At 39.6% G+C, this 16,651-nt stretch overlaps 2 protein-coding genes across 2 annotated transcripts; one reads left to right on the plus strand and one right to left on the minus strand.

Annotated features, from left to right (window-relative positions):
• The first annotated feature begins 567 nt into the window (after positions 1–567).
• On the plus strand, positions 568–4,143 carry LOC113672480 (protein phosphatase 1K, mitochondrial). The gene is made up of 2 exons (XM_027188766.2): positions 568–1,156; positions 2,693–4,143. The coding sequence occupies exons 1-2, from the start codon at positions 622–624 to the stop codon at positions 3,274–3,276; spliced, it is 1,119 nt and encodes a 372-aa protein (XP_027044567.2). The 5' UTR covers positions 568–621; the 3' UTR covers positions 3,277–4,143.
• Positions 4,144–6,765: 2,622 nt separating this feature from the next.
• LOC149053621 (cartilage intermediate layer protein 1-like) lies at positions 6,766–16,244 on the minus strand. The gene is made up of 8 exons (XM_089209561.1): positions 15,905–16,244; positions 15,582–15,656; positions 14,114–14,356; positions 13,623–13,787; positions 12,865–13,179; positions 11,717–11,822; positions 10,822–10,976; positions 6,766–10,233 (listed from the first exon to the last, which is right to left on the minus strand). Exons 1-8 carry the CDS (start codon positions 16,146–16,148, stop codon positions 8,111–8,113), a joined length of 3,426 nt encoding a protein of 1,141 aa, XP_089065687.1. The 5' UTR covers positions 16,149–16,244; the 3' UTR covers positions 6,766–8,110.
• Positions 16,245–16,651: the final 407 nt, after the last annotated feature.

Below are 16,651 nucleotides of genomic sequence, written 5' to 3' on the forward strand. Positions count from 1 at the left end.
AAAAAAAAAAAAAACAAACAAAGAATCGCAGAAGGAAGAAAAGCCGGCAGGTTAAGCGACGAAAAACCGCCGCCTCCCCCCGCTTAGCTCAAGGTCTGGATCTACCACTGGTTATCATACAACTTTTTTTTTTTCAATTTTACATAGAATGATATCCCGATATGATTCATTTTCACAGTTTGAGGAAGTATTTTTACCTGGTCTGATTGCAGCATGTCCTAAGGAAAGAAACTCAAATGTTGCAATGTGCCTCGACATTGAAAAAAGTCAATTTGTTTCCGCGAACTTTTCATAATTACCTTTAAGTTATCACATATCCTCCTCATTGGCAATGTGAAAAAAATCCTTCTTCCTAAAGTGAAAACTGCAAGAGTTGGGCCGCGTTGCACGAAAAACACTCGTGCAAACTCTCGTGTCGCGCGCGACGACGTGCACTTGGGACTGAGGGCAGGAAGGAGGCGTCGTCTCAAGATGTGACCAATTAGAAGTTATTTTTTTTATAGAAGCATAAACTAGCCAATCACAAATCTTATTATAATCCCATTCATGTGTAAATCGAATATTTCGTCATCCAGAGCAAAACATTGTAAGTTCTTTCTAGTTCAGGGTCTAATCAAGAGCATGTTGTGCCGTAGAGTTTCGGGTCTTGCCCGAATCGGAGTGCATTCTCTGCCCAGAATTATTCGAAGAAACTACAGAATTCAATACTCTACAGTTCTAAAAAAATCTTCGCGAAGTTTCTCCAGCGAAACTTCCACTAACAGCGAAATATCGAGCGTTCGCTTGTGGAGCGATGGCGGCGGTGATCATGTTGTTTCGAACCCTTTCGATGATTTAGGTGCTTGGCACGACGCTGAAGCCAAATCTTTTCTTCACAATGTTTCGGTAGACACGGTTGGAAAAAGTACTGCGAAAGGACAACGGGAAGCGAATGAGGACTGTTACAAAATTTTAGAACTAGAACCAGACTTGTATTACTTTGCCGTGTTCGACGGCCATGGTGGATCAGTGGCTGTGGAGTTTGTGAGCCAACATCTTCATGATTGTATAAAGAACTTTTACAGAAGCGATAAAAGTATTGAAAGTGTATTAGTGGAAGCTTTTATTAAGTGTAACAACGATTTGAAGGAATACTGTGAGTGGCTTATTGAAAAAGGTAAGGTACGAAGTAGTTGTAAACAACAGGAATTATGTACGGTACACGCTGAGAACTGATTGGAATTTTACTCACGTCTGACCTGTTACCCTCGTTAAGGCGCCCCATATATTTTGACGGAATGAGCTTAGATATTTTAGTGGTAATTCTCTAGTTTTACTCTGTTCAGTTGTTAGATTGTCATCCGGTTAGAAAGAAAACAGTTTACGTAATATTCACTTTCGTTGTGTTTAGCACGTGCTCGTATTAGATACTTCTACAACATAATATTGTCTGGATTCGTTGAATGACACTAGTTTCTTCGCCAAAATATGTTATTGTTGAGTGGATTCAAATTTCACCGTTTTCTAGAAGTTTTGCTCACTGGTACCATCAATATTATGGAAGGAAACTTTCTACGTGCGTCACTGCTTCGAAGTTTCGATCTGCATTCGTTTGGCGCGATTTCACCCTTCATTTCAGATAATTTCCGATTGTTTGTATATCAACCGTATTTTGATTAATGTGATGTGAAGAGGGGCACAGTGGGGATTGTTGATATATTTGCTACGGTGCGGCCATTCTCGTAGAAAGCATGTTGGTGCTTTGGTTTAGGAGAAACGTTATGTAATTGTTTGTTATGTTTTTGTTCGTTACGCGAACACAGTTTCTCTAGGGAGACATAGTTATTGGATACAGTGATAAGGGTGAAGAAGGTTTACTAGAAGGCAAAATAATGATAACAAATAAACTACTAATGTACTTCTTCCCAGTAACGGCGGGGAATAAGTGCTTTCCAACGTAGCAGCGTGCAGTTGGAAAGCGTTCTGGAAATAAATCTGTCCAACCTCGCACTATTCTAAGACAAAGCCTTAGTCCCAAAGGTCGTGTTAGCTATTGTTCCTTTTGTCAAAGACCTTTATGCAGAATGAGGTACGGGGTTATCTGGAAATATTCATCAGCATTTTAATTAAGGTTCGAAGCATTTTTTATCACATAATGTTTCTTTGTGCTTCATCATTTTCCTAAGTTTTTTGTTACAGAGGGATAACTTAGCAGAGACAAAATGTCAATAACTTGCATGGGGTGAGAAGGTGCAGAAGGGATTCAGTGGGGCTGCAGACCCTTGTTCTAGGGTAGCATGAAAATTGTCTGGACAAATTTTCAGTCTCTTGATCTTTTAACAAATCCTTGAGCAACTTTAGGATTTCTCTATTATAGTTAACACAAAGACAGGTGCTCAGACAGATGCTCACAAAATCTAAAATTTGGTAATTTTGATTTTTGAGTATGCATATTTTACACTAAATCTGTCAACCCATTTACTCACTAGATCCTTTACGTAATTCTCCTTATTATATACCATATAATTCTTATGTTAGTGTGGAGAATTTGGTTTTGGATCAACTGATTATTGATTTTTTTTTTTAGTCTCATCACTAGTTTGCTTGACATTGTATTGATACTGTAAAGAGAAATTCTATCTTGGTCACTCATGGAAGTGAGAGGGTTTTTGGCTGAGGAGCTTTGAAATATATTCATGTGGTTCTGTTGTAGGTCATGAGAGGAACATATTGCACTGTGGTACTACAGCGACTGTAGCTCTCTTACAAAATGGTACAGATCTTACAGTAGCTAGTGTTGGAGACAGTAGTGCATTAATGTGCCGACTGGGTGAAGCAGTCCCAATGACAATTGCACATCACCCATCCAGAGAAGATGAGCAGCAAAGAATAAAGGTGTTCAATGGATGGATTGATTGGGGATTAAATTCTCCGAAGGTTAATGGAAAGCTTGCAATGACTCGCTCAGTTGGTGACTTTCATCTGAAGCCCTATGGAGTCATTGCCATCCCTGAAATACAACAATTTAAACTGGATCTCAACACAGATTCTTTTATTGTTTTGCATACTGATGGTGTGTCACATGTTATGTCAGATGAGGAGATTACTCACCTTGTGCAGACTTGCCCTGATGCTGAACATGCTGCTAATATTCTGACCCATTGTGCAATACAATATGGTTCAGAGGACAATATGACTGCGATAGTAATTCCTCTGAGACTCTGGACCAAAAAACCCAAACAGAAGGTTTCAAAAAAGCACAGCCTATTGAAAAACATGAGAATTAATTATATCTAAATATTCTTGTGCTAAATTCTAGTGCTGTCTCCTTTGCTTGGACCATGCTGGAAGAGAGGAGAAGAATTGAATTCATCGGTGAAAATGTTTGTCATGTTATCTAGCATACACGTATGTTGAATATAGAAGGATTTTTAGCAAGTTGACCCAATTTGATCAGTAAGCAGGATTCTTCATGAATCCTTCCAAACATGTTTTGTGAATAACTTCCCACATTGCATGTAATAAGCATTTCTTGAATTTTCAGAATAATTTCACATTCTCTGAAATTGATTTTATAATCAGACAGCTGTGCAAGATTCCACATAGTCTCTTGATTTGAACATTCATCGATGTCTAGAACTGTGAGTGAGTACAGTGAAATCCACTACTTTTCTCATCATCCAATGACCTTTACGTAGCAGAAGATATTCAGGAACAGTAATTCCTGCCTGTCCAACTGGCACATTTTTTATGAGACTATTTGTTTACAACTATTGTTTTTAAATTATTACTGTTTGCAACTCATATTTTTGTTATTTATGTAAATAATATTGAGGATATTTCAATCTACAAGAGTACACCATGTGCTTGAGTCCTTTTGAGATGGTTGTAAATCATCCTGCAATATAACACAGTCTCTGTAAATTTTATGACGTGTTTTGCCTCAGCTATTTGAAAGGGCAAATGAAACAATTCATGGAGGAAATGAGTAAATCACTATGAAGGTGCACCATATTTCCTCACACAAGCGCCTGAACACTTACCTGAAATTGTTGCTTAAAGGAAGGGCGCTTATTGGAAGGAAGGTGCTTGTTATTCTCCTATACTGATTCTGTTGTAGATGAAACTTGAAAATTTATAAATAAAATAGCAATGGAAACAGGATATTCTTGTATCGGTACTGTTAGGAAAGTGAGGGACGATTGTGGGGGGCACTTATTCGAGAGGGGTGCTTGTTTGACATTATGGCCAAGGGGGTGGGAGCTTACAAGAGCATGGGTGCTTATTTGAGGAAATAAAAGGAATAAAGTTATGCCATGCCTCCTGATAGTGATTTAATTTTGTGAATTTTGTTAATATTCTTTCTCCAAGAAACTAGGACATGTGTTGGAAGATATTTCCATACAGTCTCAGGCGATACTTAAGACCTCGGTCACATTTTTTCCCAATACGGACCTCCGGCTGGCGAATAACATAAATCTGTCTGCACTCCTGAAAGAATTATTATAAATCCCTTCGCCTCTTTTGGCAGAACCTACATTATCGCTCAAACGTATTTTTCAGAGCGAGGAAGATTTAATTTTGACTGATCTTATACATGAAGAATTTAGTGTTTGACTGAATGAATTTTACTGATTACAAGGAACTTTCTTCATGTTTTCAAAAATATTTAAGTCTCCGGATGTTCGCCTCAAATCTCCGATTTAGAGTATTTAAAATTTGTTTCGTTAAATGACAGGGGTTGCCGTGCCCTCTAACATATCGGTTAAGATGTGCAAACAGATATTGGCTGAAACAATCAATGCTTTTTCCAATGCATCAAAACGTGATAAAAAAAAACACTATCCAAGTTTAATTTAGTATTATCAACTGAATTGATAACATAAATTAGTCACCATAAAGAGTTTAAAGGCTTACGTTTCGAGCGTTAGCCCCTCATCGTCAATGACAAAGGGCTAACGCTCGAAACATCAGCTTTTAAACTCTTTGAAACTCTTTACGGTAGCCAATTTGCCTTACCAACTCAGTTGATAATACTCAATTACCTTATTATACTCTCACACCGACACAGCACAACAGTTTCTTTAGAAACATACCCCCTTTATCCAGGTGTAAATTTGGCTTCTAACTTGATTAGGCTATCGGTACTATCGATACGAACTGTTTATCGGGGAGAAAGAAGTAGTAAATTTTAAGTATCAAGGGATATCACTTAGTAGTAGTCAAAACTACCAGTCAAAACCAGAAACTCTCAAGAGATGTATACTTACGAAAACTAAGTATTTTGAGGTATCGCGTACATGTTTTAATTAAAGCTCTACCAAAGCCCCTATCTGTACAGCAAAGTTTTGTATAATTTGTGAGATATGCCTAAAAGTACTATCAAATGAATAAAATGCCCATACAATGGCAGAGGATGATGAGATATTCTGGTACTGAGAGCTGAATATGAAGCAAAGTTACAGTACCTCACTCGAGCCGAGGGACCTACAGCACCCCAGAGCTAAAGAAGCGACAAGGAATGGTAGCTCTGTGCAGACAAAACTTCCTCTCTCAGACATGGATTTCATAGAGCTTCCTGACAATTTATCGCACTCATTCTTAATCTTGCGGACAGGAAGCTCTGTCTTGGCGGTGTAATTTACCCAAGAACTCAATACAAAGGTTGGACCAGGCTTCAAGCTCGGTACTCTTCATTCAGGGTACGCGTTTCTCACAACTTATAAGGGGAATATTTAATATCTGAAATGGAAAACACTCAATTTTGAGTCATGGGACTCTGCTGTCCACCACTGAGGTGGATATATTGCTTATGAAAAAGCTGAAATTCTACAAACAAAGTTTCCGTCCTCTATTTGATCTAGTGTCCCCGGGATGTTTTTAATGTTGTATGATTATGCACATTAAAGTGACGCCTTTAGACCACTATTTCTTAGCTTCATGTGAATGCTAGTACCAACTTAAAATGCCTATTTGACATTAACCACTACTTTTATGGTCACTTGCGTAAAGCTGTGGCATTATAGAATGATATTACATACCTACGGTACGTTGTTTTACATTTCGAGCATGCTATTCTGATGACACTAGTTTGATTTTGCGCTCATAAACCTCATGGCTCTGGTGTTTCTCGCGAGCTAAGCTCACAGAGCGACATCAACCTTAGTGTCATGGCCCATGGGACCGGCGCCTAACTCAACATGAAGTGCTTAGGAGTATTGTTACTCCCCCCCCTGGATGGGATGTTAGTCCATCGCAGGGTTACCCCCAGCATATTTGCTGGTACCCATTTGTACACCTGGGTGAAGAGAAGCACTGTGAGAGTAAAGTGTCTTGCCTAAGAACACAACGCAATGACCCCGGCCAGGGCTCGAATCCGGACCACTCTATCCGAGGTCGAGCGCACTAACCATGAGGCCACCGCGCCTCCACAAGGGCTACATAAACTGAAACAATTATTTTTCTTAGTCTGCTAAGTACGTATGGTTAGGTATCATACAAAGTTATGACTAATCTTAATATCTTTGGCCTGTTGAGAATCCATATCGTATTACATAGCTAGGAAAAATTAAGAATTTGTTCATGTTTAGCGTGCGTATATCGAGTTATGCATGCACGCGGGAAGTTTGGAGAGCACGAGAAATGCGTAAGAGTAGCTCGAGGCGCAGCCGAGAGAAACCCTAGCATTTTGAGTGCTCTCCAAACTTCCCAAGTGCATCCATAACTCGATCTACGCACAACTAAAGCATGAGCAAATTCTTTTATAACAGAGCGACAACAAAGATCTGCGCGACGAAGCCTTTTATTGTGCCGGATAGAGTGCAAAATTCTCACAACGCACACAAAAAAGGAAACAAACGTCCCTATTGGCTGGTCAAAAACACGCCACATTTTATACTTTGGTTTGAGCAAGAACATTTAATCCAGTAAATGAAAAGCTCAAAATTTACGAGGAAAATGGAGAAAATCAAAGTTAAATGAACTCAAGTGTCACCAATAAAAAATGTTTTAAAGTCAAAGACCTGAAGTTATCAAGGGTTTTGATTGTTCAAAATAATGTTTATGCTGCCGTGCACGGTGCAATTGGAGAAGACAGACTGCAGGAAACTTGCAAAAAAATGCTTACGTCATCATATTTACGCACGGGCGTGCGTAAATAAAGATTTTGTTCCTAACGGCTCAATAGGACATATAGGGCAAGCACGCGCGCTATGTTACTATACTATGAGTCACTATATACTGAAACTTAGAAGGACATTCGGTACTACGATGATTCAGTGGTAACAAGAATTCCGGTCGCTAAAATAGCAACTTGAGACGTACACTGAGCTTGTAAAAGACTGGGCAAGTGAAGATGTTTTCTATGATTCGTTCAGCTGAAAAGTAAATAAAGAGAAATAGGAAATCAAAGTGTCACTGTGGTGAACTCGTGGATATATTGTGCAGAATATAATTAGCTAGAATATATGTTGATTGTATTAAAAGCCACTGATCACATGATTGCAAGAAACAGAATTGAGCCCCAAAAAAGTCTTGATTCGCCCAAATTGTCCGCCAGCAATCGGTCCGCCATCTTTCGTGCATAAGATGCATGCCCTCCAGATTCCTTAGGCCGCGGCGTTACGCCACAAAATTTGCAGATCAAATCCCCACGTTACTAGTTCCTATGCTTCGCATTTGCACGAGTTAAAAGGCAGTAGATTTTATGCAATAAATTCTTCAATTTTATCTCTTAGTCTTCATTTTATCTTATTTCACGGGCCTAAAATGACGCTTCATCTTGTTCTATGTTTTTCTACAACTGCTATGTGCATCATTTCTGCTTGATCTAACTGCTACAAATTAAAAAGCTCGTGATTCAAATAAAAGACATGTTCTTCAGTCAAGGAGAAATTAGAAAATAAAACAATCGTACATTAACGCGGCCATGCACAGTCGGTATTTTTTTTTAACCAGGGACTTTGATTTATGTTTCCTCTCGACAAGTTGGTTAAAAACAATGGAATAATCTCCTCACTAGGACAATTTCAGACCGCATGCCGCTTTCATCCTCACGAAAGGCAAATCACTGACCATAAAGATCACAACCTTGAGAACGTCAGACACAGTTCAATCTTTGCTTAAGTCTTCCTTACCTGCAAGAAAATACGATGGTAGGTATCGACGTAGTAAGAGTTGCTGGTCCCCCGTTCCAGCCATTGTTCCCAGTTCTACATCTGTTTACGGCAAACTTTCTCTTGTTTATCTGTTTAACTGTAAATATCCTATCGAGGTCAAAACCTCCACCCGTCGGTAGAGGGATGCAGAACCAATTTTCCGACCCGGCGGAGTGACGTTTCGATCGAGAAGGGCACTGGGTTCCTGCGTTGTCAATGTTGTCTTGACTCGGTAGGTGATTTGTCTGAAAGTCACAAGTTCCAGTCAAATGTGTAACCAGGACATGTGTCCATTCTGGAATTAGCGAACCTGATTGATAAACATTTCCCGGACAACGAACTTCAAGGCAAGCTATGGAAGCATTGTCATTAACGGACTCGGCCATGGCAACAGAATCACCAAATTTTTTAGCCTCGTCCGTTGAATTTGCCCTGTAGCTGGCAGCAAAGAAAACAGCAGATCCCCCGTTGCCATTTATCAATATTTTAATAAAACAATTATAGATTTTTGACCCCACCGGGTGCCAGCTGAGGGGATTTTTTTGCTCTACTCTCGCAGGACGTTCACTTATCAAGTTGAGATTAGCAGCCTGATTGGAATTTTCAAATTCAAATTGCCTGTGTCCATTAACCAAGTTTGACGCCCGACAGTTTTGGAGATCGTTATCATAATGAGGATACACCGGGCCTCGACTGTCTGTGCTGATTTGAAACTTGAACGATTCGACCGAGGGTGAATTATCAACCGCCGATAGCTGACTTGAGACAATAAGGGCGTTCACGGAAACTGGAAAAGAATCTGGCCCTTGGGGTATTAAAAAGCGAGCATCGTCTCCTTCCCCTTGCATAAAACAGTTTCTATTGATCCACACAGATATACAAGTTACTCCAGAACCATCAACCGTTTCTTCCAAGTATCCAGCGTAACTATTTGACGGGCTGGGCTCTTTACAAAGGACTCTTATAGTGGAACTCGCTGGAGCAGACACCCGAACTGCTCCAAAATTTTCCTTCACGTCGATATTCAGGGATCCTTGCCTCTGTATAACTGGTGTAATTTCAGTTACCAAAAATCGAGTAGGACTTCGGCGTTTTCTTCCGCCTTGTTTCGTTTCCGTCCATAAAGGGCCCGCTTCAATCCATCTTCCTGTCGCCTCATCGAACCACCAAAGTTTTGTCGTAGTGTTTCCATTGCTGTCAACTGAAATGTTAAGTTTTTCGGGATCTAAGAACATTTTTATGGATTTTGATGTTGATAGTTTTTTCCCTCTTTCATCTTCAAAGTTGAGAGTAATCATTCCGTAAGTGACTAACATTTGTTCTTCTCCATCCTCGTTAATGGTAGAAAAGTCACCAGGAGCAGTTACAATGTCGGACATATTACGGGGATCCAGTAAACTCAATCTGAGGTTAGCTGGTCCAGAATAAGCGGTTCCATCCTCATTCAACAAAGCATTGTTGGGTATTTTGATCTCTCCAAAACCCGAATAACCTCCTTCATCTCCAAGTGGAACATCAAAGGGCTCTGAAGAATTAAATGGTTTCGGTGATGGTTTCAGTCTTAAAACAATTTTGGAATACAAAGTCTGTCCTTTCTTGACGCGAAATACCTTCGTAAAGTCGGCAAATTTGTTATCAAAGGTATCCATGAATACTGCTATTATTCGCACTCGGTCATCAGATACCTCCATACTAAAAAGCCCTTTGTCATCGGCGTTATAGAAGTCTCCTCCAATCTTCACCTCACAGTAAGCAACCGGTTTTTCAACTCTACCGTCTAGACCAACTACGAAACCAGTTATGCGTGTTTTGGGTTCAGTACATGCTTGACAGCCACACTTAGCGACCTTGGATATATTAAAAGTTGCAGCACCACCACAAGTTATGGTAACATCCTCTACCTCCTCTACTGCACAACAAAACTTTTCATCCTGACATGCTGTCTTTAGCTGGGTGGAATCATTCCGAAGGCATGGCTTTGGGGAACATTGTCCGACGTCGACTGTGTTATTTGTTGTACCTTGCATTACGCAGCCAGGGGGGAGTGTGGCGAATTTGCTCTTGGGAGTCGGGTTACATGAAGCCTCGTTGCTTGTATCTACAATTCAATGGAAAGGGAAGGTTCTGAACGAAAGGAAAAGTTTTTTCATTTTTGTTTTCTATGATACAACTGAACCAGAGCATACAATTATTATCCAACTGCACAAAGTAGAGTACAAATAATGCGCGAATAGAGTACAAATATCCTACAATATTGTACGGTTATTTGGACAGTTGGTCATTTTGTATTGTAAAAAAAATTGCCGGTGTAACTAGTTGGCTGCGCGCGCTACGCTTCTCTTTCCGCTTTGCTTTTCCCGCCTTAGGAGAAATAAGCAGAATGAATTTGCAGGAAAAAAAGCAATTGGATAATAATTAACTTATAAAACGTTTTGGTGTGTAGCATCGCTAAGTATTTGTACTCGTTGTTTGTATTTTGACTCGCCTAACGGGCTTGTCTAGATACGGCCCAATGTCATAATGAAAATGTATGTATTCAAATCACCAGTGTCTCCTACAGTCTGTCTTACAGTTGGCACTGTATGCGGATGATACTGTCGTTACTGTCAATTGATCGATGGACTAGCATCCAGACGCTTATAAGCTGACTGCATGACATCGTTTGTATAACTTATATCATACTCACTGAACACTTGTAAATAAGCAACTTCAGATAATTCCGACCCAAAGTCATTCACGACTCGACATCGATATCTTCCCTTGAGACCACTAACATTAGATATTTCAAGGGTCCTGTTGTAATTAAGCTCCTCTATATCGATAATGTTGTTATCTTTAAACCTAAAAGGGGAAACAAAATATTTGTGAGCTAGAAAGCAAAATAAAGTGTAATAAATCTACATACATTTTACAGACAAGTGGCTTAACGGCCGCTCTTTACTGTTCACATTTTAATATGCCTTCAGGAGAAAAAAACTCGTTCATGTATACAGTTGCTCTTTTCATGATCAGTCAGATAGAAAATCAATTAAATGCAAAAGTCAGCCGATAGAGGAAGCAGTCATGGACAGCTGTTTCAACCTTATTAGGCTTTGGTTCCCTCAGGGAAAGACATAAAAAGACAAAATGTAGTACTCATAGGGGATGTGACTATATGATAAACCCACGAGCCATTCACTTTTTTACCCCTATATTTTACCTTTTTCCTTTTTTGTAGAGCAGTAGCTTTTATGAGTACTTTTGACCCCACTATACACGTTTGTGGCTGTAAAATTTTCTGTACCATATGCATTTTTACCATTTCAGAATGTAAGTTGCATTCATAACCAAATTGAACAAAAGTGTTGCTTCCTAGATTCTCACTCTAGATGATCAACACGAAGAATTTTTGTGTCCCGTCTGCTCTTAATTAGGCCCTATTCGCATACCAAGCTCGTTCTTGGACACACCTGGTCCTTTACAAGGTTAATTTTTGAGGTGAACTGCCGGTTAGGATTTAGTTCCAACTGACTTAGGTTTCGCATCGCATTCATTACTGAGCTTGGACTATGTTAGAACTACAAAGTAAACGTTAAACTAACCATTCAAATTTTGGTTCAGGGTTTCCCTCTCCATCACAGCAAAACGTTACACCATGACCAGAAACTCTCATCTTACTTTGAGGTTGGACAGTTATGGTTGGTGGAACTGTAACGTTAAATAAAATGTTAATCAACTCATTTGTTGTATTTTTTTGCCTTCACAGGCCGTTTGTAGCATCTTATTTTACGAAATTACTTTTGGCCGAGAGGAAAGGTAAGCTCCCTCTGCCGGAGATATTCAGACCGAGATGTAATTTACATATACAGTTTTCAGAGCTTTATTCATAACTCTCATAGATTTTGTTCGTCCCATGTCAGCAATTATTAACCAAAAACACGTAATGTGGTCTGCCTGGGATCCTCGCGTCAGTAAAAATAGATGACATTATAAAATAAACATTTTAAGGATTACGCCTAAGAATATGTGTTTCTGGTCTGATTTTCTTTCCCATGTCATGACAGCGTGTGATCTTAAATGTTGTCACGTATGTCACTTTAATACTCTTTTTGCTTTTAAACTGATACCTTTTTTTGGCTATAGATCACCCTTTAAAAGTATTTAAAATCATTCATATCGCTGATAAAACAATATATCTCATGAATACCAAACGACTGATTCTACTCCTTTTTTCAGCGTTTTATATGTAATTCTTGCTTTCTTCAATTTCCTTTGGGTTCTACACAGTTGCCGACTTCACGTCAGACTGATAAAGTATGGCCTTTCATAAAAATAATGTAACAGCAGAAAACCACACTGGATTTGAGTATGCGATTAATTAAGGGGGAAAGAATCAGAACCATTCGCCAACTAAACGGTGTTGAGCTACCTAGAAGTGATCAAGTATCAGACGCGCAAACTGTCAGGTAGGTGATACACTTTGTCAATATAGTTTCTTGAATTTGGTACCGAATGGTGGTGTGCATGTATTGTTTCAAAATGACGCTTCTGGACAATTCACATCGGCAATTCCTGGAACTGAAACTAATTGCTTTCTTTTTTTCATCATTTAATTTGGAAAAGACGCCCAAAAAAAACACTCCTGCAACAACCTCTGATACACTCATTTCAGTCGAGTATCAAATGCATATTAACATCTCTGCGAACCGTACTCGTCTTTGCTTTTCTTAGAAACAAAGACACTGGCTACCTGCTTTCTCGAGTTTGGCTTTAACATTTGCTGTTGTAGATACGGTCACGGTTGGTTTAATCTTCATTGGTACAAAACCGTCTTTGGAAATGAGCACCTCCTGATTGGCATCGGCACAAACATTATGAGCTGTGAAGAAACCTGTGGCATTTGTCTGCGCCAAGACTCTATAGGGTGTCTCCGCTAACGAGATTTTGGCTTCTGACAGAGGTGCATTTTTCTTGGTCTGAACTCTACCGCTAAGCACGTGACTTCCACATGTGCAGGCATCACAGTTATCGTTCAGTGTTCCCTTAACGCAAACCTTGCCGCAATCTGGCAAATAAGAGATACCTTAATCAGTGCGTTAACTTAAACAGTCAGAAATCGGGATTTATACATTATAATCATACTGGTGTTTTCTATCTCAGTGTACACTTAGGTTATTGTATTAAAATGCATTGGACCGGTGCAATAGCTGGAAAGGCAGTCCGGATGACACGACTAATAGTTGTTTACTGCAGCTCGCTGTCGTGGTTACGACGCGCTCATCAACTTTAGCTCCGCATGAAAACTAGGTTCAGTCTCCAGCTGTGGGTGTCTTCATACGGCTATGATCCTCTCCTAGAAATGCGGATAAGAAACCGAGAGGAGAGAAGACCAAATTGAATACTGTTCATTTTTTCAACTTCTAGTTCAGGACTCAAGCACGAGCACCGAAACATTCATCTTTCGCGACAAGCACACGCGCAATATAACTAGGTGCCTACGTTCACTACCTGGACAGTTCCAATCGGCACAAGTTTGGTTCTGTTGATCCTTCCCGACACAAGAATTGACAAACTGATTTTGGGGTGAAACACAGTTCCTTTTACGGTGACGTGTCCCGTTACCACAGCTCTTACTGCATTCACTCCAACTACTCCAACGGGACCATTTGGCTTCTGAAAATTAAAAAGACTTTGTGAAACTTGTTATGCTGGGCTCTCTTTCGCTTCATTTATCCTGACCCATCCCCCCTATAATTGTGTCGTCAATCATTGTTTATATAAGGTCGCGGGGTCGCAAGGTTCCAGCGCAACCGTTAACAGAATGAGACGAGGGAAAGGAATAATAGAGGGTGGGAGTCCCCATCTTTTTCCCTCTCCATTTTCTACCAAGCATATATCTCGTGCACCTCTCTCCCAGAGTGGGACAATTGGGATTAGCAGATTCCAATGTTTATTTAGAATCATCTAATTCCTAACAACATGTTACTGTTTTCAGTTACCTGCGTTTGGAACTAATTGTGCCAAAGACGAGAGAAAGGCCGTTGCTTTGGTATTCGAGGACAAAACCGTTCTTCCACTTAATATTGTGCTCGCATTAGAGATGTCGTTGCTCGGTAATGAGACCAGGGAGGTAGATGTCATCTTGAGATGTGGTGTCGTCGTCTCGTGAAAAGGTGGAGGGGTATGATAAGCGACCGCAGAGGATTTCGTTGCCGTAAGACTACTTTCGACGATCATAGCCTCTGCAAAAATGAAATAAATGTAGTGTGTCAGTATATGCTCAAATTTCTTACCTTTTCTAACTTCTGTGGCGACAACCTCTACAAGATGATCGAAGGTTTCTTTAGGAGGATTAAAAATGATATTTTCGTTTGTGTCCGATCACCTTCAACTTCCGGTCACACGAGTTAGAACTAGAACGAAGGTATGTGGATCATGTTTCCTTTTTCTCTCTTTCCTTTGTTTTAAAATAATAATGAATACAGTTATAATCATTCAAATGCTAAATTTGGTAGCACACAAGGTACACACGGATGTTTGTTTGCTCTGTCTTCCTTCGGATGAAAAGCGAAAAGCTCGAATTATTATTAATGCAAGTGTTCCTTTGAGAAGAAACCAATTCAATCCAATTAAATTAGCCTCTTATGACTACGCAGCTTTAGGCAGTACACTGTCAGTCTTCAGTCTCAGGCCTCGAACCAGAAGAAATATGTTTAACTGAGGAGATACTAAGATTACAGATAAACTTCAATCGGTGAGAAACGCCGAAAAGTCATAAAAAGACATCTGCGCTGAAATGGGCGCGAAATGATTAAAGCCATTGTGCTCGGGTTGACAGACTCTCAAAACATTGGTCTGATTCCAACATATGTGATGAAATGTAGCTCTAATTAGTACTTAAGATTGCTTTTTTGTTTGTTTTGGCCTCAAGTAAGTTATTGGGCACAACCAACTGCATATCAAGACTGATACTCTACTCAGTGAAATAGAAGGCTCACCTATAATCTTCACTGAATTAACTTACGTTTCGAGTAGAAAACGTGATGTTACTCCAATGATAAATAAATCCGAGTTAGCTCACCTGGACTAATATGACCTAATAGTATTCAGTCATGCAAACAGAAAGGTGTGTATCAAATGCAAACAAAAGTAAAGCTAGTTCACAACTTCCTTATTGACAAATTTCGATTACTTCTGGTTTACACTGATGCTCAATTTGACCGTCTTTCTTGTATCATGTTTAGCACTGCACTATAGTTGACTCATTGTCAATTTAATGATCAGCCCTCAGAGCTCGGATCATAGACCTTTAATTCCTATTGGCATTTCAGCTGAGCTTAACACGTGTATATACAGCTGATTCAGTTCAACACAATTGATTCTAAACGTAATCATTATATATTCATGAATTCTACGACGTATTGGAACTGTTCAATTACTACACGCCTGTAGATATATTCTGCTTACCCACAGTCGAGGTGCGAATGCTCTCTGTTTCTTTCTCTTCTCCTCCAGTTCCCTTGTCGGACAAACTGTTCTCAGCTATATATAAATCAGTAAGGAAAATGAAGAACTATGAGTATGAAGACTTAATACAAAAGTCCCAGTTTTATCATACACTCAAAAAGACCCTAGCAATTCAACTTTCAATCACAAAACTTTTCGAAATGCTGCTACTTAATGAATACAAGATGAACTTCGCAAACATGTAGTCCGGCGCTCGGTTATTGGTGTTGAATTCGGATACCGACTATTGAATTTATCACGAAGCGAATTAAGTAAGCACTTACATTTGTTTTTGCCATTGTCTCTGTCATTGTCGTAGCTCGAGACAAATGTTCCAATAAGCACCGCTGCAACGATAACAACCACTGTAATAACAGCAACAATTATGACGACCCTCCGTCGGGGTCTTGAGGGAAACTTTACTCGCACCAGACCGCGAAGAGAGTTCTGCCCGTCAATTCTTTCTTCTTGGCGTTCTTTGGTGTCTTCGATTTCCAGTGGAATCATCCGTTTTTCACTAGAAGCCATCTCGAATTTTCTTGGATAGGATTTAAAGTTAAATGATCTCTGCGTTGCTAGAGCAATTTGATGCAAATCACGACTGCGTATCTAAGCTGATATTTGATATTAAAAGAAAGTAGATTAAAGTAAGTTAACCAATGATGATTGCGAAACGCTGACAGCGTTAGCATTCCTCATTGGAATGTTTACATTGCTCTAATTTGTTTGGCATTTGACACAAGTTGGCCAGCGTTAATTCTTCAGGAGTGCTTTGAAATAACCACAGTCCCCATGGAAGAAATAGATGAATTAGTGGAGTTTCTTAGAGAGCTGGTTTTGCACCCTAATAGTACTGTACTTCAATTAAGAAAGAAATTCATTAAACCTCCACTTATTCTATTTAGTTTGCATCCCAGTTTGAACAACAAAAATAAATCCTTCAATTATCGTTCGCTTTCAGTTTCCTTAAGAATGCACCCCTGTATATTTTACGTTCAGATACCATGTGATGTAGCTGGGGCCATTTCATC

The sequence above is a fragment of the Pocillopora damicornis genome, chromosome 1, assembly GCF_964200805.1.
Source record: "Pocillopora damicornis chromosome 1, jaPocDami1.2, whole genome shotgun sequence".
In the NCBI taxonomy this organism is placed as follows: domain Eukaryota; kingdom Metazoa; phylum Cnidaria; class Anthozoa; order Scleractinia; family Pocilloporidae; genus Pocillopora; species Pocillopora damicornis.